Source organism: Pelobates fuscus, chromosome 3 (assembly GCF_036172605.1).
Source record: "Pelobates fuscus isolate aPelFus1 chromosome 3, aPelFus1.pri, whole genome shotgun sequence".
Classification (NCBI taxonomy): Eukaryota; Metazoa; Chordata; class Amphibia; order Anura; family Pelobatidae; genus Pelobates; species Pelobates fuscus.
This window is the reverse complement of record NC_086319.1, coordinates 88,123,660-88,145,246: the sequence shown is the minus strand read 5'-3', so window position 1 is coordinate 88,145,246 and position 21,587 is coordinate 88,123,660. Positions and strand designations below refer to the sequence as shown.

At 43.8% G+C, this 21,587-nt stretch overlaps 1 protein-coding gene across 1 annotated transcript; it reads right to left on the bottom strand.

Annotated features, from left to right (window-relative positions):
* Nucleotides 1-14,002: 14,002 nt before the first annotated feature.
* LOC134600832 (uncharacterized) lies at nucleotides 14,003-21,184 on the bottom strand. The gene is made up of 2 exons (XM_063445220.1): nucleotides 20,153-21,184; nucleotides 14,003-14,100 (listed from the first exon to the last, which is right to left on the bottom strand). The coding sequence occupies exons 1-2, from the start codon at nucleotides 21,093-21,095 to the stop codon at nucleotides 14,084-14,086; spliced, it is 960 nt and encodes a 319-aa protein (XP_063301290.1). The 5' UTR covers nucleotides 21,096-21,184; the 3' UTR covers nucleotides 14,003-14,083.
* Between the last annotated feature and the right edge of the window lie 403 nt (nucleotides 21,185-21,587).

The following is a 21,587-nucleotide window of genomic DNA, read 5'->3' as shown; positions in this document are numbered from 1 at the left end:
CTTCACACCTATGTAGTGGTTATGGTGCCAGGTGAGCCCTGTTACCATTCATCACTAAGGTGTAAAACTTTTTTAGCATGGATTGACATTTATCTAGGTTTTACTGGGCGCCCATCCCGCAACTGTTACATCTGGTATTCTACAGCAGGAGAAGCCATATTTCACTGCTTAGCACAAACTAGGACTGGAGACATAAGCTGAGAGTATCAGTGCTGTCCTCCATCTGCATGGTAGCATGCTGTAGTAGTTGTGGTATTTGAATTGTTTCATCAATTTAGAATTTCAGTTTACGGTTTACTATAAACTGGTGCTTAGTGTATATACTCCACAAAGTTTAATTATTTAAACCAGGGCTGCCCAATAGGTAGCACCCCAGACATTGTAGAACTAAAACTCCCATGATGCCTTTTCATTCTAAAGGCATGAAATACATCATGGAAGTTGTAGTTCTTCAACATCTGGGGATTTAAATTTTAGGCAGCCCTGATTTAAACAGTGCATTGTCTGAAACTCATAAGTGTCCCTTTAAATTTAAAGTCTGTGGTAAATTCCTGTCAATTTTCAGTTTAATTAATACATCTGCCAGTGTTTTCCATAGGGATTAATTCACACACAGAAGCTCACTACAAGCTCTATACATACATACACACACACACACACTACAAACTCACTGACACACACTGGATCACTACAAGCTCTATACACACTCACACTCTCACTCTCTCTCTCTATCAATCCTGGGCTGCATAGTGGCTATATAATTACCTGTAACTTCACTGTACCTGGACTGTGAGTGCAGTGTGAGCATTTTCCATGAAGCTCTTCCACTTCCGGTGTGAAAGGTCACCGGGGAGAGGCTGGGGGCGGAGCTCTAGTGCGGGGGCTGGATCTGCCAGACTGTCCATGCAGAGCTGGAGGGAAGCTGCTTTTGTGAGAGAGTGAGAGAGACTTTCAGTGCTCTCACTGCTCTCTGCTGCAAACCAGCTGTCACCTTTTTTTCTTACTGGCCTCTGGCAGCCATCCAGCAAACGTTCTGCCCCAGGCTCCAGCCCCAAACAAAGATGTCAGAGGAGGAAAAAAAGAGTAATGTGCTGCACTGCCGGCCCCAGGAGCACCGGCCCATTTCCAGGTATCCCGGTGGGCCAGTTCAGCCCTGTCTGTCTGTATGGGTCAGTGTGTGTCTGTATGGGTCATTGTGTGTCTGCATGGGTTAGTATTTGTGTCTGCATGGGTCAGTATTTGTGTCTGCATGGGTCAGTGTCCATGTCTGCATGGGCCACTGTGTGTCTGCATGGGTCAATGTGTGTGCCTGCATGTGTCAGTGTGTCTATATGTGTGTGTCTGCATGGGTCAGTGTGTCTATCTGTATGTGTGTGGGTGTCTGCATGGGTCAGTGTGTCTGTATTTGTGTGTCTGTATGGATCAGTGTGTGTATATGAGTCTGTGTGTGTCAGTCTACATGGGTTAGTGTGTGTGTGTCAGTTTGCATGGTCAGTGTGTGTCTACTTGAGTCAGCGTGTGTGTTAGTGAGCGGCAGGTAAGGCAAGTGCCCGAGTGGATAGCAACACCCAGAATCTGGCAAACAGGCCACCCAGAGCCTGAAGAAGCGGGTCCACATGTGCAGGAGGAGTTTGAGGGAAGGTATCAGATTCTTAAGAGGTAGGCCACGACCCTCCAACTCGCCAGTAGTGTTGATTTGTCGTAGATTACTACTACAAGAGTGACCCAGAGGGGACCGGAATATCCCCTACCAGTCCAAAGGGGGAGAGGGGTATGGGGCTCTGATCAATGAATAGAGCCCGAGCCACCTCGGAGATCGTCCGCTTCTCCGCCGAAAGCCCACAGGCCCTGAGTGACTGGAGGCTGCAATCGTTGAGCTGCTTAAGTGAGGAGACCCAGAATTCACTCCAAAGTCGCCCAGTGAGTACCAAACGTTGGTCCAGTGCAGGTATGTCTGGAAGTAGGGTGTTATCACCCTTAAAGCTGCTGTAAAAGCAGATTCTGGCTGGAGCTCCACTTTTCTGCGATCATCCAGTATGGCTTCCAAGCCCTGCCCCAGTGTTGCCTCTTAAATGCATGCATGTAGTATTGGTGTTTGAGTGAAGGGTGTTTGAATGTTTGTATATAATTTTGGAGTTTGAATACAGGGGTGTTTTTGTATGTAATGCTTGTGTTTGCAGGGGTGTTTTTGTATGTTGGGTTGGTGTTTGATTGCTAGGATGTATGCACATACACTGCCACATACATACTTACACAGATATACATACACATTAATACATTTATATTAATATCACTGGATGTACAGTGGAACATGCATAAGTATAACCGGATTGGGTCACCTCATATCCTTACTTCTGGCATTTATCTGGCTATTTGGAATAGTCTCATTTTCGCCATTTCACGTATATAAGTACCAGTGGATTCGTATAATATTTGGTTCCCCTGGAGGACAATAGAGGAGTTTGGGTAGCTGGCCATACCTTGTTTAATTGATCATATATCAAGGATTGTATCGGTTTTATTTATTGTTGGTTACATTTCAACAAGCTTAATACATTGCATTTGTGCCATAGTTTGATTGCTACCTTCAGACAGCTGTATTTAGTTTTGCTAATGTATACATGAGGTTAATGTTTATTTTCCATTTTCAAGTTTTAGAATGTTTTTTTTATTATTCATTATAAAATACCATATAAAGTATTATGACCTTAGCTCGACCTCATATTTTTTCTGTTTGCATTTATGGTTCAATTAGTCACCCCTCTTTTGTACATTGCTTGTCTTTTTTTTATTTTATTTGTTTACGTATAATTGTTTATTTTTACATTTGTATTTACTTTTGTGACAATGGCCAGTGTTTTCAGAGTTTTTTTAATTGTTCTAATTTTTTTGCCAATATTTATTTTATTTTTTTATATTTTTGGGGGCTGGTATATTTGAGTTTGATACAAATATGAAACCTTAAGAAATACTCTAGAAGAGGTTCAAAGAGGTGGTAGATCTATTCTCTTAAACTATAACAAAAAGGGCCTGGAGATGGCTAGGAAACAAGAAATCTCATTTGCTATTTTTTGGGGAATAATAATAGTGTAAGGGACAATGTTAGAAGGAATTGGCATTTACTCTTCAATTACCCCATATTATAAGAAATAATACCCACAAATACAATGATTGTGCATAAGGGGATAACCTATTAAAATAACTTTAATCAGGAACATAATTAATAATCCTAAATAAGAAAAAAAATATTTAAATCAACAAAGAGTTTTTACGATTGTGGGAGGTGTAGAGCGTATTTGGTAACTAAGTCACATAGATACCATATTGATACATTTACAGTAAATATTAATGAGGGTATATATGAGGGTATATATCTTGTAACACAAATAATGTGATTTAAATGCTGACTTGCCCCTGTGGCTTAAATTATGTAGAATGCGCTATGACACCTTTTCATCTCTGAATAGAGGGACATATTTACAATATCAGTAGAAAATGTGTTCAACACAATGGATCACTACAGTTTCAGGATCATTACCATGCAGGCTATTCAGTACTGACGTTTAAAGGACCACTGTAGGCACCCAGACCACTTCAGCTCAATGAAGACCACTTCAGCTCCCAGTGTAAGTCGCGCGAGAGCCGCGGGGTCATAGTGCAGCCACGAGACTTACACTGGGACTTGCAGATGGAGCTGACCGGACCGGCCCGGAGGAGAAGGGAGCTGACAGGAGCTGCAGGAGAGGTAAGTGCTTCCTGCCAGCCCCCCTCCACTGAACTGTGAATGCCACTGGACCACCAGGGAGTGAGAGCCCCCATCCCTGGCCAGCTAACAAGCAGGGAGGGGGGACGAAAAAAAATAATAAATAATATTAAAATAAAATAAAAAATAATAAAATAAAAAATAACAATACAACAAAAAAATTAGTAAAATAATTAAAAAAAATTATAAAAATGCCCACCCCCCCACCAAGGCTCTGCAACACACACACACACACACACACACTGCACTCATACACACACACACTGCACTCATACACACACTGCATGCATACACACACACTGCACTCATACACACACTGCATTCATGCACACACACTGCATTCATTATATACACACACTGTAAATAAATATTCAATTAATATAATTTTTTTAGGATCTAATTTTATTTAGAAATTTACCAGTAGATGCTGCATTTCCCACCCTAGTCTTATACTCGAGTCAATAAGTTTTCCCAGTTTTTTGGGGTAAAATTAGGGGCCTCGGCTTATATTCGGGTCGGCTTATACTAGAGTATATACAGTAATTTTTTTCCTTCATCTATGTTTTTCCCAGTTGATGATTCAATCCTGTGATATGAGCAAAGGGCTCTAAGTTCGGTGTTATGGTACTTCATGAGATTAAAGCAATCACTGTATGCTGATGTATATGTCATTATCGGTAATATAATGTCCTATATATTTTTTAGGTAATAAGGTTTTTGGTTCATTTCTATTCCTCATGTTTCTATATTTACATGTAGTCTATTCCCTCATATATACCCTTGTTATAGTATTTGAGTCTATATGTCATTAGGATTTCACTTTTGGGGAGTATCTTTTTTTTGGGGGGAGGGGTTAAATTAATTTTTAAAATCTTTTTATTACATGTGAATAAAAAAAAACATTTTATTTACTATATATTTTGTACATTTCCAGTATTTTAAGTTTATGTTACTTTAATTGTGTTTATGACATTCTATGTTATTTAGCAGTCAAGGCAAAGATGAATTGTAATTCTTATGGATATGGTAAATAAATGTTATTGAGGATGGAAGTACACTGAGGTCTCGCAGTGTACCTTCATCCTCAATAACATTTGTATGCCATTTCTATAATACTTTAACATTACAATTCACCTTTGCATTGACTGCTAAATAGCACAGAATGTCATGAGATTAGTGATTACGGACATTAGTCAATCATTTTTATTTTCACCAATTGTAATTTATTGAGTGGAGTATAAAGGCCTGATAATACCCACCATAAAGGAGGAGAAGCAGGAACCGACATCCTGACTAAGCCAAAAGGCAAAACACGTAGACGTAGATTAGTGATATTATACTGTTGGATGGACATTGATGGTGACTTCGGAAATTGCATTTGCTAGCTGCAGTATACTCACCTACATAAGTCCATAAGTGGATTGCATTTTCTTTTATATTTGATTTTATATTTTTTTTATGCATGGAATAAATATATTGGTGTGAAACAGTGATTGGCTAATATTTAAAAGGGGGCGAGTGGCTGTCTGGAAAGTCACCAATATGCTATAATTCAGCTGTCATTTCAGCTCTGAATGATGTGAGTATAAGTTCTACTGATTGTTTTAAGTGCTGCAGTATATATAAAGTAGTATTATTTTTTCTTTGTTCTTCTTATATATCCATACATGTACATTGGAATCCCCATTGCTACTTGACTGAGTGATCTCTGTGAATGTATGTGCTTCACTTTATATTATTTTTAGAGCTCTACCACCCGCAACAGCTCACAACTTTGGTTATTTTTGGCTAATTGTATTAATTTTAATTCTTTACTTATCGGTAGAAAAATAGGCCAGGTGCAGATGAATAACTGTCTCACAACACACGGAAACTGTCATGCATATTGTTTTATACAAAAAAGCAATCAATAACTTAAGGCTAAAAAAAGAGAGACAAATGGCCAGAGCCCTTCTCACTTTTATCTGTTTTTTTATTCTTAGACAGTGAAATGAATGATCTATATGGCAATAAAGAGGTACCTTAGAGATGAGGCAGTAACAAAACCCAGAGGCTGTGTCATTAATAAATTCCCAAAAGGGTACATGTCAACCAAGTTTGCATCTCCTTTAAAATCGCAATTCCTCCAATTTACATCAGTTTTAGATTTCACCAAGTGGATGTGGTGTACCATTGTAATAAGATCATATAGCACTGCCTTAGTAGTGAGACAGAAACAAACACTTCTGAAGGAGTCTCAAACATTTCCCCTCAAATTGTGTCCTCTAAAGTATTAGATATGAGATTGACCAAAGGAAAAAATATTTAGTTTTTGTCCATTTTTAGTTATCTTCATAAGTTATCTCCATAAGTTAATTAAAATGTGGACCATCTGCTCCCAGTACCTAGAGTAGACTCAGCAACACCTCAGTTGAAATGATCCTCTGGGTTGCTGTATTTATTTATAAAGAGAACTTGCCAGGATTTTTGATCTTGGCTATCCTTATGGGTGAGATCAGTCTGATGTGCAAATGGAATAAGGTTCCCTCTGTAATGGCACATGTGAGCAAAAACTATTTTAAGACCAGAGCTTCGATTAACTGAATGGCAAGTTATAACATTTTTGCACACTCTCGTGTTCTCGTATTCTGGTTATCTTTCCCTCTACAGTTTATGCTCAGTTTTGCTTCTCAGCTTCTAATTTCCTATAGGTCAACATTAATGAATACACCTTTAAATATGCTTTTTCTTACTATTTCTAAAAGATGTTCTAAAGAGGGTACATTATTGCACACTTGTAATGTCGATTTACGTGAATTAAACTAAAACATGGCCTACAGGAATACAGAAAGAGCTCAATGCACTAATTTTACTAATGGGAAATTGTGACCAGTATTCCTATACTAATTAAGTTAATTAAATCCGTATTCTCACTACATTGGTTTGCAAATTGATTTTTCGGCTTGTTCAATACGATCTACAGTTGTAAAGGAGTTTTCTCTTCGAGGTGTCAATATACCATATCTCTTCTAACTTTAGCTGTACACAGCAAGACACACAGGCAGGAAATGACTAATACCTATAAGTCTATCTCTATATTCCTGCTTGTGGAAAGTCCAATAAATCAATTAGTTTCGAGCACTGCTAATCAAGGGTCTTGGTTTAACATCTTAACATTGTCACGCCCAGCCAGGCCATCATGAATAACATAGATCTTCTGAATAACGGAATGTTATATTCTAGCGTTTACCAGCAAAGGAGGATGCCAGGATTATTCTTAGATCAAATAACCAAGGCTTCCCTCTTTGGACTTGGTTAAATTAAGTGGGCCAAAGTTGGGAGATTAAAGAGTTTTTCCTTTCTGTTTTTTTTTCACCTGAAATTTGAAATTCACTTGGAATTCACTTGGATTTATCACTTTAATAAATTACCTTGTAAGTCCCAGGAAAGACTTCTGTAAGATATTTATGCTTCCAGGACAACAAAGATCCCTGCTAGATTATTCAGCACTGTTTTCAGCATGGAGATCACAGTGTGTGCCTGGTAATATGTGGCAGTTGGTTATGGAATACATATAGAAGCAGTTAAAGCGACAATCCATTGCCCAAATAAATAAATAAATAAATAAAGACATTTAAAAAAACAACAAAAGGGGGCGGGGCCTGATTACTGAGAGCAGAGGACGCAGACCTGGTTAGCTCCTGCTCTGCAGCAATATTTAAACAAAATGAAGCCACCAAAACGGGACCTAATCGGGCCAAAAAGGCCACTAGCTGGTAGGTGACAACCAGGGGTACACAACGATGCCACACAAGCGACAAATTTGGTATACTGCACCTGCCCTTCCTAAGTGGCCTACACGCGTGGTCGGCATTCCTACCCCTTTGGACCAGTGGGGGTTATCCCAGTCTACCCTTTGGAGACCCTGGTACGACCCAGCAAGAAGGTTCAGGCGACGCAGGGGCCTGCAACAAGCGGCTGCACTACACCCAAAATGGCAGAGGCAGCGTGCTCCCCCAGTGCTCACAGCGAGCAGCCAGAAATAGAGCACAGGTTGGACAGGGCATTCCAAGCTTTCTGGGACAAGCCTTATGTTCCAGGAGAACCCAAAGACAGTGCCTGTTACCAAGCCACACACTCACCCAAGCGGGATTAAACGGGTGAAGGCACGGACACCTCAAGCACCGAGCCGCCCAGAAGGTCAAAAGCAGCGAGACATTCACAATTGGCAGGTGACAGAAGACCTGTCAGACGGCAATAGGAGCATGCAGACAGCCCCAGGGAACCGGCAAGTAATCGTGCGGATGCACATCAGCCCGACCTCCCACCAACCTGACAGCGAGGGCTTATCCCCAAGAGGCCAGAACTACCGGACTCACAGCCTGCCGGCGACGACCAGCTCCCTACCCATACAAGGCATAGGCTGACCGGCAAAACGGGAGAGAGGATTGCCCTAATGGATAAACGGTACCCACCACCCACAAAATAATTGGACACACGCACTATTATGCTGCTACATCCTAGGGGGCTCACCTTTTGACGACAAGACTGTCTTTTCCTACCAGATGCCAAAACCCCCTTGACTGCCCAGTTAAGACCCTTGCAACACAGCTTTCCAGTAATCCCTTGGGACATACCACACCATTTGCCCTAACTTCAGGACTAAGCCTACCTATATACACTAAGCGGTGTATATAGGTATGTACTAAACACGCTGGAGGATTGCTGTTGGGGTACATGCATAGATGTGAAACGAATATGCACTGCAAAAATAAAAAATAAAAAAATAAAAAAACAAATAAACAACAAAAAAACAGTTCAAGAGATATACCCTAAATAAAAATATACATGTATTTAATTATGAAGTTTATTTAGTTTTAATTCTCGAATGGTTTAACCCCAAAGGCTGCCTCCAGAACCAATCTCCAGTACCCCCAGGCATCATCCGGCTTCTGAAACTAAGTTACAGGAAGCACAGAGTGCCGCTAAGCAGAGGCGCTGTCAGCTAAAAGGTGCGTACCTTTTTTATGAATGGGGAGTTAATGACTGGCTTAGAATTTTAGCTGCCTACTCTACCCAATCAACAGTGTGATTTAACCCCTTAAGGTAAGAGAGCTCCCATGGGCCACCTGGCACCATAACAACCTTATTTACATAAAGTTGCTATGTTTGCCAAACTGTTTCTTTATAATTACCACACTGTAGGGTGAAACATTTCTCTGCCACTGATTTAATGACTGTGAGTGTGCCGAACAGTTAGCTCAGCCCCACTTTCAAACAGTACAGGAAATTTCAATAGGTCACATCATTCAACAATCAAAGAGGAGGGACTAAAGAGTGGATTCTACCATTTCACTGTTGCCCTTTAAGAACGCAACTAGGCCTCTGTAGTATCGGAGTTACCTGGGAGGAAGTAAGATCTGGTCGCTTCTCTGATATAGAGAACACCAGGCAGGAGGGAAAGAGGCACAGGCAGCAGGGATAAATAAGGAGTGAGCTGCTGAAGACTCTATACACATCAGCAAACATGAAATCAGAAGCCTCAGACAGCAGCATTCCAAGCATTTGATCATCCTTCAGACAAAAGGTATGTTAACAGCTGTGGGGCTGCAAATATAAAAATGATGACGTGTATGTGTGTCAGTGGGTGCGTATCTGTCTGTCAGTGTGTGTATGTGCCATTGTGTGTATCTGTGTGTCAAGGTGTGTGCATGTGTCAATGTGTGTATCTGTGTGTCTATGTGTGTGTATGTGAATGTGTATGTATAGCTGTGTAAGAATGCATGCATGTGGCAGTGTATGTGCATACATCCCAGCAATCAAACACTAACACAACATGCAAACACTCACCCGCAAACACAAATATTACATACAAACACACCCCTGAATTCAAACTCCAAAATGATATACAAAATATATAAATACACCCGTTCACTCAAGAGCCAATACTACACACAAATGTACGCATTGAAAAACCAACACTACATTCAAACACACCCCTGCATTTAACCCCTTAAGGACACATGACATGTCTGACACGTCATAATTCCATTTTATTCCAGAAGTTTGGTCCTTAAGGGGTTAAATACAAACACTACACACAAGTACACCACTACATTCGAATGGCAACAATACATACAATATACTCCTTCATGCACAAACATACGCTATAAAAAAAAATGCTTACATTCAAACACACAAACACTGCTCAAAATATTGTATAAACAGTAGTAACAATAAGAAAAATGGAGGGAGAGGGAATTATTCATCCATAAGTACCTAATCAAACAAAATTATTGCTTTACAAATTTAAAGAACTAAGCAAACACTATACGCAATATGTACTTATTAAGTTGAATTTAAGGTGTAACAATATACAGTCAATAACTTGGTTATTAACTTACTGAAGAAAAAAAGAGGCAACACCGTAGATCATTAATACGTGTGATTTACACATTGCAGGGCTCATTAAACCCCTGAATGACAAGAACAATTTTTCAAGATCAGAGCAATTTTGACATTCTTGCGATGTGTTATTCAGTCGTATTATGTTTATTTGTTTAGTGTACCTTTACATATTATATATATATATATATATATAGATATATATATACATATATATATGTATTTGCATTGGGCTGTAGTTTATATGAGTCCATCTGCCCTTCATTGAGAAAGGTGCTATAATTGTAGCTTTGGTATTGCTGTGACCCCCAGCAGCTGCAAAGTCTGGTGGGGTGATATATAGATCTCCCGGCCTTGTCCTGCACTCACTGTGAATACAGTGTCCTACTGTGTGCAGATCCCTGCCAAGGCTGCCTTCCTGTCACAGAATGGAATTGAGCATTGACAAGGGTTTGCACATAGTCACGGTGGCGGATCAGAGATCTCCCTCCCCGTTCCGCAGGCACATTGCTGGCAGTCGGCAGGGGAGGGAGGGGGAGAGGACCCGGGAGTTAAGCCTGCAGCTCCTCCGGGTCCTACTCTCGCGAGCATGGAGCATTGCCAGGGTTACCATGGGAACGCTCCAGATCTCGCAAGAGTGAACTCTAGCCCTGGAGCTGCGGGCTAGAGTTCATTCTAACCACTGAAACAACCAGGAATTCCCCACCGGACCACCAGGGATGGAGAAATGTCCCCCCTCATCCCTCAGTAAAGGTAAGAAAGGAGGGGGGAAATAAATGGTATAAAAAAAAAAAGGAAAACATTATTAAAAAGCTTCCCTACCCTCCTTCCCCCACACACACACTGCCCCCCATACACACACCCAGGGACGTTTTAGCCGCAAGGAAAACAAGGCATTTGCCTTGGGCGGTATTTTCCAGGGGGCGGCAAAAAAAGCTGCCCCCAAATGCCCAGGCAAATGTCTTGTTAGCCTTGCGGCTAACTGACAAGCCAGGCGGGCGGGCGGCGCTGGCGAGGGAGCACTTTCCTCTGAGCCTATACAGCTTGGAGTAAGACAACATGCATAAAGAGGATGATGTGGTCAAAATACTCATTTGCCTAATAATTCTGCACTCCCTGTAGTTCCAGACACTCGACGGCAAAACACCACTGTTCGGGAGCTAAGATGGCCGCCGCCACGTGTTCGTTTGACGAACAAAGGCCACCCAGCGTTTGTCAATTAAGCTGCAGTTAACCGCAGCTTCTGGGTGGTCAATTGACGGCACACTCCAGCTGCCAGGTGGTCGCGCATTCGTTAGTTTGTTCGGTAGATAAAATCTACCGAACACCCCGGCAGAAAATGCACGACTAAGCCTTTCTGCAGGGAAAATAAACCTTTTAAAGTCTGGTCCATAGTCCAAAGGAAGCAGGCGAGCAACCAGGCTTCTCCAGTTCATAGTGGCAAGGTTGGTTTCGCCACAGTGTGTGTCTGTTAGTGTGTGTCTGTGTGTGTGTCTGTTAGTGTGTGTCTGTGTGTGTGTGTTTGTCTGTTAGTGAGTGTGTGTGTTTGTCTGTTAGTGAGTGTGAGTGTGTTTGTTAGTGTGTGTGTCTGTTAGTGTGTGTGTGTCTGTTAGCATGTGTGTGTGTGTGTCTGTTAGCGAGTGTTTGTTTCTGTTAGCGAGTGTGTGTTTCTGTTAGCTAGTGTATGCGTATCTGTCAGTGAATATGTGTGTGTGTATTTAGAAGGCGGGGCAGGGGGAAGGGTTGGGTGGGGGTGGCGCGTGGGCGTGGCGGGGGCACCTGAGTTTTGTCCTGCCTAGGGCAGCACAAAACCAGTATACACCACTTCACACACTGCCCCCCATACAAACACTGCCCCACGAACACTGCCCCCACACACACTGCCCCCATATAAACACTGCCCCACAAACACTGCCCCCATAGACACACTACCCCACAAACACTGCCCCACACACACTGCCCAACAAACACTGCCACCCATACACACACTGCCTCACACACACACACTGCACATCAATATACACATTGCCCCCACACACATACACACATTGCCCCATACACATACGCCCCCCATACACACACTGCCCCACGAACACTGCCCCATACACACACTGCCCCCATATAAACACTGACCCACACACACGCACTGCCCAACAAACACTGCCACCCATACACACACTGCCTCACACACATACACTGCACATCCATATACACATTGCCCCATACACATACGGCCCCCCCATACACACATTGCCCCACAGACACAAACAGCGCACCCCATACACACACATACAGCGCTCCCCAAACACACTCTTACACACATTGCCACACATACACACATTGCCCGCATATCCACGTTCACTGCACAATACACACGTACACTGCCCCATACACACATTGCCCCCCCATACACACACTGCCCCACACACACATACAGTGCCCCCCATACACACACTGCCCCTCACACGCATACACACACTGGCCCAAACACACATACATAACCCTGACATACACTGCTGCCCTCACACACACACACACTGCACCTTTAACACACACTTCACCCCTCACACATACCACTGCTCCTATGCCCTATATGCCAGCAGACCCCAGGTAAGTTGTCAAACTGTTTTTAAACGGTTTGACTACTTACTCTGGGATGTGATCCTGGCACTACTGGCACCATAACTACTACACTGAGATGTAGTGGTTATTGTGTCTGGATTATTTATTTAAAAAATCTACAAGAGCTCCTCCTGAGATCAGGCTCTGGATCCGCCACTGCATAGTCAGATGTGCAGACCTGCTTCTAAACCCACTGGACTACCAGGGAATCCAATGGATTGCTAAGGAATCCACTGGATTACAAGGTAAAAGGATAATTGAATTTCTCCATACAAGAAAGGCAAATCAGGAAGGTGGCAACCAAAAAAAAATTAATACCATACAGAGTGTGTGCAGGCTGGATACAGTAACAATTGTTGTGGATCAGAATGTTGATCTTTGTTATATTCAGAGGAAGCCCAAATTGTTGTTACAAGTGCACTTGGAGAAGCGAGAATTAGACACCAGACACCTGTTGGTATTCAAAATAAGCCTCTTACATTTTATTCATCAGCTGGGTTTTATACCTTAAAAAGTAAGTGCTTACGTGCAAATACTCTTAGAACAGTAATAGTAAGGGAGTACAGATAAGACATAGGGATGAGCGTCATGTACACATAACAAATAAGTTTCAAGGTAAGAGAGAACAAAATGATTAGATTAGAGACATCTTAGGTGGGGGCTCTCTGCTCCCGGAACTTAGACATATATGGTCTTAAGTGTTGTTTAAGCATCAAGCATTTCCTGAGACAAGTCAGCCAATTTTAATATAGGATATCATTATATGACACCTATAAGCTTGAGCCTTGGAATCAAGATAAATTCTATCACAATCCCCTCTTTTGATCCAAGGGTCACCCAATGTCCAAGGTATTTCCAGGCCTGCTAGCCAAAGCCTGTGGGACTTTTATTTATTGGGTCATTAATTGGGTCATTTATTGCTCATTTATTGCTTCACCATGGTTCCCTTGGACTGAGAGACCACCAGAATCAGCGGAGGAGAGTTCCTTCATTTGTTAGGTGAGGTAACATCATAAAACTCTTTCGAAGTCGGAGCTGGGATGTAAGTTAAGGTACGACCAACAGTAGGTTTGCTTTTACATAGAGAGGTTAGTAGACATGAAAAAAATCTAAAGGTGAGAAAAATGGGCATAATGACGAATACAGCTAATAGCAAAAAGTAAAAAAAATTCTTAATTAGTAAAGTCAACCATGTTCCTAGCCCAAAATTTCCAATCCCAATCCCCAAATAAGCCAGTATCCTGTTTGATATCCTGTACTAAGTCATGTAAATCGTTTATATGTTTATGGATCATAGTGCCATGGTCAGATAGGTTAAAACAGCACATATAGTGATGTCCCGAACGGTTCGCTGGCGAATAGTTCCTGGAGAACATTGCATGTTCGCGTTCGCCACGGACGGCGAACATATGCGATGTTCGGTCCGCCCCCTATTCGTCGTAATTGAGTAAACTTTGACCCTGTACCTCACAGTCAGCAGACACATTCCAGTCAATCAGCAGCAGACCCTCCCTCCCAGACCCTCCCACCTCCTAGACTGCATACACTTTAGATTAATTCTGAAGCTGCATTCTTTCTTTTTTGTATTATTTTTTTTGTTTGTTTATTATACATTATCCTCCATAGCCAGTAACCTGTGTTTATTATACACTATCCTCCCATAGCCAGTAATCTGTGTTTATTATACATTATCCTCCCCATAGCCAGTAACCTGTGTTTATTATATATTATCCTCCTGTGGCGAAACCAACTTCGCCACTGTGAACTGGAGAAGCCTGGTTGCTAGCCTCCTGCCCTGCGACTATGGCCCCTGGACATATTGCACTGTAAAAACTATATTTTGGCGTGTAATAGTTTATATTACTGCTACTGGGCCTTTAAGGGCCATCCGTGGACCTATTGGGACTTTTTGGGATACTGTACCTTTAAGACTGTGGAGCATATTACAGTAATACTGCCTTTAATCCTTTAATATCATGTATGTAATTATGTGTTCAGTTAAACTGGGTTATATGTATGCAGCATTCATCTGATTGTTCGGTAGAATCACTCCATTCATTGTACTGAGTGAAACTACCGAACAACCAGACCACCCAGGAATAAGTGTGCCTCCAATTACCGGTTGCAACAATGTTGCAAACGGTAATTGGCAATCTATGTAATGTATTCTTTGTCCTCTGGGTGGCCGCCATTCGGGAAATGAACACGTGGCGGCGGCCATCTTAAACTCCCGAACAGCGGTGTTTTGCCGCCGAGTGTCTGGAACTAAAATCGGACACTCGACTAGGCAAACACCGCTGAGACCTCCATACTTCCAGAAATTCGTATGGGAACTACCGAACGGCCCGCCGTTCGGTAGAAAGAACCCCACGAACTAGGGGATTCATTCGAATCCCCCTTAGGCTCCATAACCCAGGCAATTCGTCTGTTTTCATTCCCTTGTCTGTGACCGACCGCAGGGCCAAAATGCATGGAACTGTTTTCGGATACTTTACCCATCTGGTCGGTCAAATCTTTGGAACCCCATATCGCCCGAACCGTTTATCCGAATGACCTGATTTTTGGATAGGTTGTCCCCCTGAATAAGGGCTGTTTTGGGGGTACATCCAGAACCTGGCTAAAAATGTGTACCGTATAATTGGGTTTACTGTTATCTGAGGGGAGGGGATGTGTGGGTGGAACCATGTATGTGATTGGTTATTTTATGCCTCCCCCTGGGTGTGGCCTGTAAGTGTACAAGTGTAATAAAAGCCAGGCTGGATGAGCCAGTCCAGAGTTCCTGTTTAACCCTCAAAATGAAGTGTTGTCTCGTTCTTGGGGGGAATTGGATTGTATGCTGGCTGCCAGGAGTGTAAGCGGATTGTATGCTTTTCTTGTTCAGCTGTTCCAGTTCGGAGTGTTATCCTGTATCCAGTTCGGGAGTTTGGTGTTCTGCAGTAGCTGTGCTGGTCTCTCAAAAAGGGGATTATCGCCTAAACGGATTTTATTCCCTTTTATGCTGAAACGGTCCGTTACACCTCCCATAGCCAGTAACCTGTGTTTATTATACATTATCCCCCCTATAGCAGTAACCTGTGCTTTTTATACATTATCTCCCCCATAGCCAGTAACCTGTGTTTATTATACATTATCCCCCCACAACCAGTAACCTGTGTTTATTATACATTATCCTCCCATAGCCAGTAACCTGTGTTTATTATACATTATCCTCCCCATAGCCAGTAACCTGTGTTTATTATACATTATCCCCCCATAGACAGCAACCTGTGTTTATTATACATTATCCTCCCATAGCCAGTAACCTGTGTTTATTATACATTATCCCTCCCATAGCCAGTAACAGGGCCGGCGCCACCTGTAAGGCGACCTAGGCAGCTGCCTAGGGCGCACCTTAGCAGGGGGCACTGGATCCCTGTGCCCGCAGTCCCCGCTGCGCCTCCTCATGCTGCGCCGCCTGTGCGCTCTTGCAAGCCTCAGGCGGCACAGCACTGCTGTGTGGAGGGCGGCCGGGTTTGAGTGACCGGCAGGAGGGAAGCGCAGAGCGCTCCCTCCTGCCGGTCTCTCAATGTAGCGTGGCCGGGCGGCGTGGAACACGGGACAGGAACCTCTGTTTCCTGTACCCAGCCGCCGGCGGAATGACAGGAAGTGAGCACCGCCGGCGGCCGGGTACAGGAAACAGAGGTTCCTTGTCCCACGTTCTACGCCCCCCGGCCATGCTACAAAGGCAGGAATGAAGAGCTGGGTAGGGACAACTGAGAACTGAGGGAGAGGGGGGGGGAGTAAGGAGAACTGAAGGAGGGGGGGAGAGAAGGGAGGAGGGGGAGTAAGGAGAACTGAGGGAGGGGGGAGTAAGGAGAACTGAGGGGGGGGAGTAAGGAGAAGGGAGGGGGGAGTAAAGAGAACGGAGGGAGGGGGGGAGTAAGGAGAACTGAGGGGGGGGTAAGGAGAACTGAGGGAGGGGGGAGTAAGGAGAACTGAGGGGGGGAGTAAGGAGAAGGGAGGGAGGAGTAAGGAGAAGGGAGGGGGGAGTAAGGAGAACTGAGGGGGGAGTAAGGAGAAGGGAGGGGGGAGTAATGAGAAGGGAGGGGGAGTAAGGACAACTGAGGGAGGGGGGAGTAAGGACAACTGAGAGAGGGAAGGAGGGAGGGGTGGGGGTGTAAGGACAACTGAGTGGGGGGGGAGTAAGGACCACATGGGGGGGAGTAAGGACCACATAGGGAGGGGGGAGTAAGGACCACATAGGGAGGGGGGGAGTAAGGACAACTGAGGGAGGGGGAGTAAGGACAACTGAGGGAGGGGTGGGGGAGTAAGGACCACATAGGGAGGGGGGGAGTAAGGACCACATGGGGGGGATTAAGGACCACATAGGGAGGGGGGAGTAAGGACCACATAGGGAGGGGGAGTAAGGACCACATAGGGAAGGGGGGGAGGAGTAAGGACCACTGAAGGAGGGGGGGTAAGGACCACTGAAGGAGGGGGGTAAGGACCACTAAGGGGGTTGGCAGAGGGAGGATCACTAAGGGGGGGGGAGGACCACCAAAGGGAGGTAAGGAGGGAGGACCACTAAGGAGAGGGGAGAAAGGTAAGGACCACTAAGAGGATAGAGGAAGAGGATAATGACCACTGAGGGGAGGGAGATTACCACTAAGGGGGTGAGAGCACTATGGCACAGACGGGGAGAAAACTGAGGGACAGGAGGGAAGGGGAAATCACTAATTGACTTCAGGGGAGAGCACTATGACATTTATTTTTTTTTAAATAAAGAGCTGCTTCCCTCTCAGTCCCTATCCTACCCCACAAACCCTCTCGTTTACACTACACACATACACAATGCATCCCCCCACACACACACACACAGAAACATACAATGTATCCCTACTCACACACAGACACACCCGAAACACACAATGCATCCCTTACGCTCACACAAACACTCATTCTCTTACACACAGAAACAAAATGCATCTCTTACACACTCAATGCACCCCTTACAGACACACACTGCATTCAATTGCATACACAGAAACACACCTTGCATCCCTTACACACACACACACACACACACACAGAAACATACAATGCATTCCTTACATACAAACACACACTGCATCCCCTATACACACACACTACATCCATTACACAAATTGGTATCCCTATACACTACATTCTATAAGAACACACACACATTACATCCTCTGCAATAACACATAAAACATCCCCTACACACATACACTCCACTCCCTGTAAGACAACTCATGGGTGGGCCATATAAGTGGATTTATGGCTGGGCATTGTAGGCATACTCACGGTCAAGCCCTGGGGGCCCAGACCTTGAGCTGTGTAAGGGGCCCCAAAAATGGAGCTGCTTCCTGTTCATTAATTGTTGTGAGCACTGTTACAAACAAACAGTCTCCAGAGAGCCTCTGCTACACCAGACCTGTGGAGCCAGACTGAGCCCATCATCTTGTCCTCATCTGGTGGTAAGTAGGCAATCCAATATATTATTAGTGGCACTAATCTCTAATTTACCTCACATTAAATGGATACTATAGTCACCAGAAGCACTACAGCTTAATGTAGTGGTTCTGGTGGCTATAGCCTGTGCCTGTAGGCTTTTTAATGTAAACACACTGTTTTTTCAGATAAAAGACACTTTGTGCAGACTGGCGTTGGCCCATATGGCAGGGCATATGGGCAGGGCATTGTGATGTCACATGGTGGGCAGGACATATGGGGGGTGGCAATTTTTTTTGCCTACGGCGGCAAAAATCCTTTGTGGCGAAACCGACCTCGCCACGTGTCCTTGGAGGGGGCTGCTTGCCCGCCTCTTGCCTTTGGACTATGGACCCGACTTTATGTGAATGTGTTAACCCAGATAGCCATGCCATGGAGCCCATTCGTGTAGTTAAAGACTTCGGCTCCATGGCAATTGAACTGTGTGAATAGGATCTGAGCGCTATTCGGTAGTTTTGTGCGCTCAGATGCCAGCTATCTGGGGATATGTGACATGTCTGTGTTTTATGTATAAAATGTGGCTTTGTGTATTTTATAGTATTTTAATGCTTTGTGCTCACCATGTGCATAATGGAGTCTTGTCTCTGTCCTGGGAGATAATTGAATTACTTCTCAATTATCTCCAGAATAGAAGACTCTGAAACCGGTCTGGGCCAGATAGCCATGTGCCAGCCAGGGCCCAAAAGATATTTTACTAACTTCTGAACCCCTGGCCATTTTTTGATATGTTGTTCCCCTGAATGGATTGATCGTGAATATGTAATTTTTATGTGGATTGGATGTATGGTTTTAGAGTTATGAATGTTGGTTAAAAAGTATGTTTTAAACTGTATTTATAATTGGATTACCTCTCAAGCTAAGGGGAGGGAATCTGTGGGATGTAACCATTGTGTGATTGGTGTATTGTAAATCCCTCCCTTGCATGGGAGAATCCTTTATAAGACAGTGTGTGAATAAATCTTAGCTTCTTGTTTTAACCCTCAAGCTGAAGTGTCGTCTCATTCTTGGGGGGAATTGGATTGTATGCTGATTGCCAGGAGTGTAAGCGGATTGTATGCTTTTCCTGTTCAGCTATTCCAGTATTCATGTAGTTTGCAGTTCGGGAGATTGGTGCCTGCAGTAGTTGCCTGTGTATCTGGAAAGGGGGATTATCGCCTAAACGTTTTTTATCCCTTTGTGAGCGAAATGGTCCGTTACATCCTTGCACCGGCCCTGGCCAGTAACCTGTGTTTATTATACATTATCCCCCCCATAGCCAGTAACCTGTGTTTATTATACATTATCTGGTGTAACAGTAGTGTACATTTAAAAAAAATACAGGGGGCTTGTTGTCACCTTTCGGGGACCCTTGGTGTTGTACGTGGCTGGGTGGAGGAAGAGACCTTCAATGACATCAGTGAGGACAAGGAACGGGACATGGCTGGCTTGGTATCCAACCTTGTGCAAATGGGGAGTTTGCGGTTGTGCAAATGGACTGTTTGCGGTTGTTTGCGGTGCATTAAACGGGGAGTTTGGTCTGTCACTGTGAAGCATACCTGATGTTTTAAAGCACGTTATTCCAAACAATTTAGGAATGTTAGGTGATTTATGCCCTTTATGGATTAAAACCAGACTCTGTATCAACTATGTAATTTTCCATGGGAGTTTTTCCATGGATCTCCCTCCGGCATGCCACAGTCCAGGTGTTAGTCCCCTTGAAACAACTTTTCCATCACTATTGTGGCCAGAAAGAGTCCCTGTGGGTTTTAAAATTCACCTGCCTATTGAAGTCTATGGCGGGTCGCCCGGTTCGCGAACATTTGCGGAAGTTCGCGTTCGCGAACGGAAATTTTCATGTTTGCAACATCACTAAGCACATACCTTCAATAGCTTCACAGCCTAAGTCATGTTTCATTAGTAAGTAGTCAATGGCTGCTCTATTCTCAAGGATTGCCTTCTTATTTGCCTGGTTGTCCATAAGTAGCTCTTCTAGGGCCTGTGAAGTGGCATTTAAACCTTTTGCAAGGGAACAGGCTACAGCATTAACTACTCGGGTATTATACAGTGCTAAGCCTGGGACTTCTACCAAGGTGTACGCTAGGGCAGAGTATTTGACTTTCGATAAGAGAGTGATTTCAGGGTTACAATCTGCAGTAAGGGTGTTTTTAACATCTCTCCTGTCTCTCAGCAGTTTGTGTAGCTGGGTGGTTTTAGTGATCAGGTCAGATTTGGAAAACATGGTCATGGTTAGGCGAGAGATTGCACAAGGACCTCCTGTAATGTTACCTGGGACATAAGCATAAGTAATATTTCCACAGAAGAAAGTCCATCCTTTAGGAAGATAGACATTGTAGTAGTAACTCATAACTTGGTGAGTTTGGGTACAATTCATAGTGGTGCTCAGGGCTCTACAATTCGTGGTATTTTCCCACCATGTGGGGCAAAACAGGGATTCAGTATTAGGGTCTCTTGAACAACTACATGAAAAAGACCAACATAGTTCAGCGCCTGTCACATTAATTGTCTTCAGGGCTAGAGGAGGCTTGCCTACCAGTGGGTTGAAGGCATAAGAATATAGTTGTAGAGATTTATGGGGTCTATGTGTATGTAGGTACTTCCTCAACAGTGAGATGGGGGTAGGGACAGCTATAAGATAAGATTCTATGGCGTTTTCAGTACTGAGGAGAGGGTTGAGGCAAAAGGAGGTTAAATTAAAAACCTTTGCTATCTGCAACCATATATTTTCCTGCCATGCATTATTATTTTCTGGTCTCAAGTCAGAGTAGCATATCCAAACACAGCATAAAATGGTAAAGGATAAGAACAGCTTCATGTCGGTGGATCAGTCGGAGTGACTTGTTTACAGTAACTGGCGTGTATCCACGTGGTTTTTCCTTCTAGTTTCACTGAGGTAGCCATAGTCAAGAGCACTTGGAATGGACCGTCAAAGCATGGTTCATGCCTCTTTATCACCACCCAATCACCAGGCTGCAGTTTGTGAGTTGCAGAATCAGAGTCTGGATCTGGAATAGAATCAAAGACTTATTTATGCACCCTGCCTAATCTTTGGTGAAGGGCCTGAACATAGGCAGTTATACTACCATGCTGCATCTGGAGGGTTTGGGGAAAATAGAGGCCTGTCTTTGGGGCACATCCAAACAGGATCTCAAAAGGGGATAGGCCATGTCTGGAATTGGTGGTGAATCTCATAGAAAAGAGTGCTAGGGGAAGGCATTCAGTCCAGAGCTTCCCTGCCTCGCATGGCTTTTGCAATCTTGTTCTTTAAGGTGCCAATTGCCCTTTCTACTTTCCCACTACTCTGGGG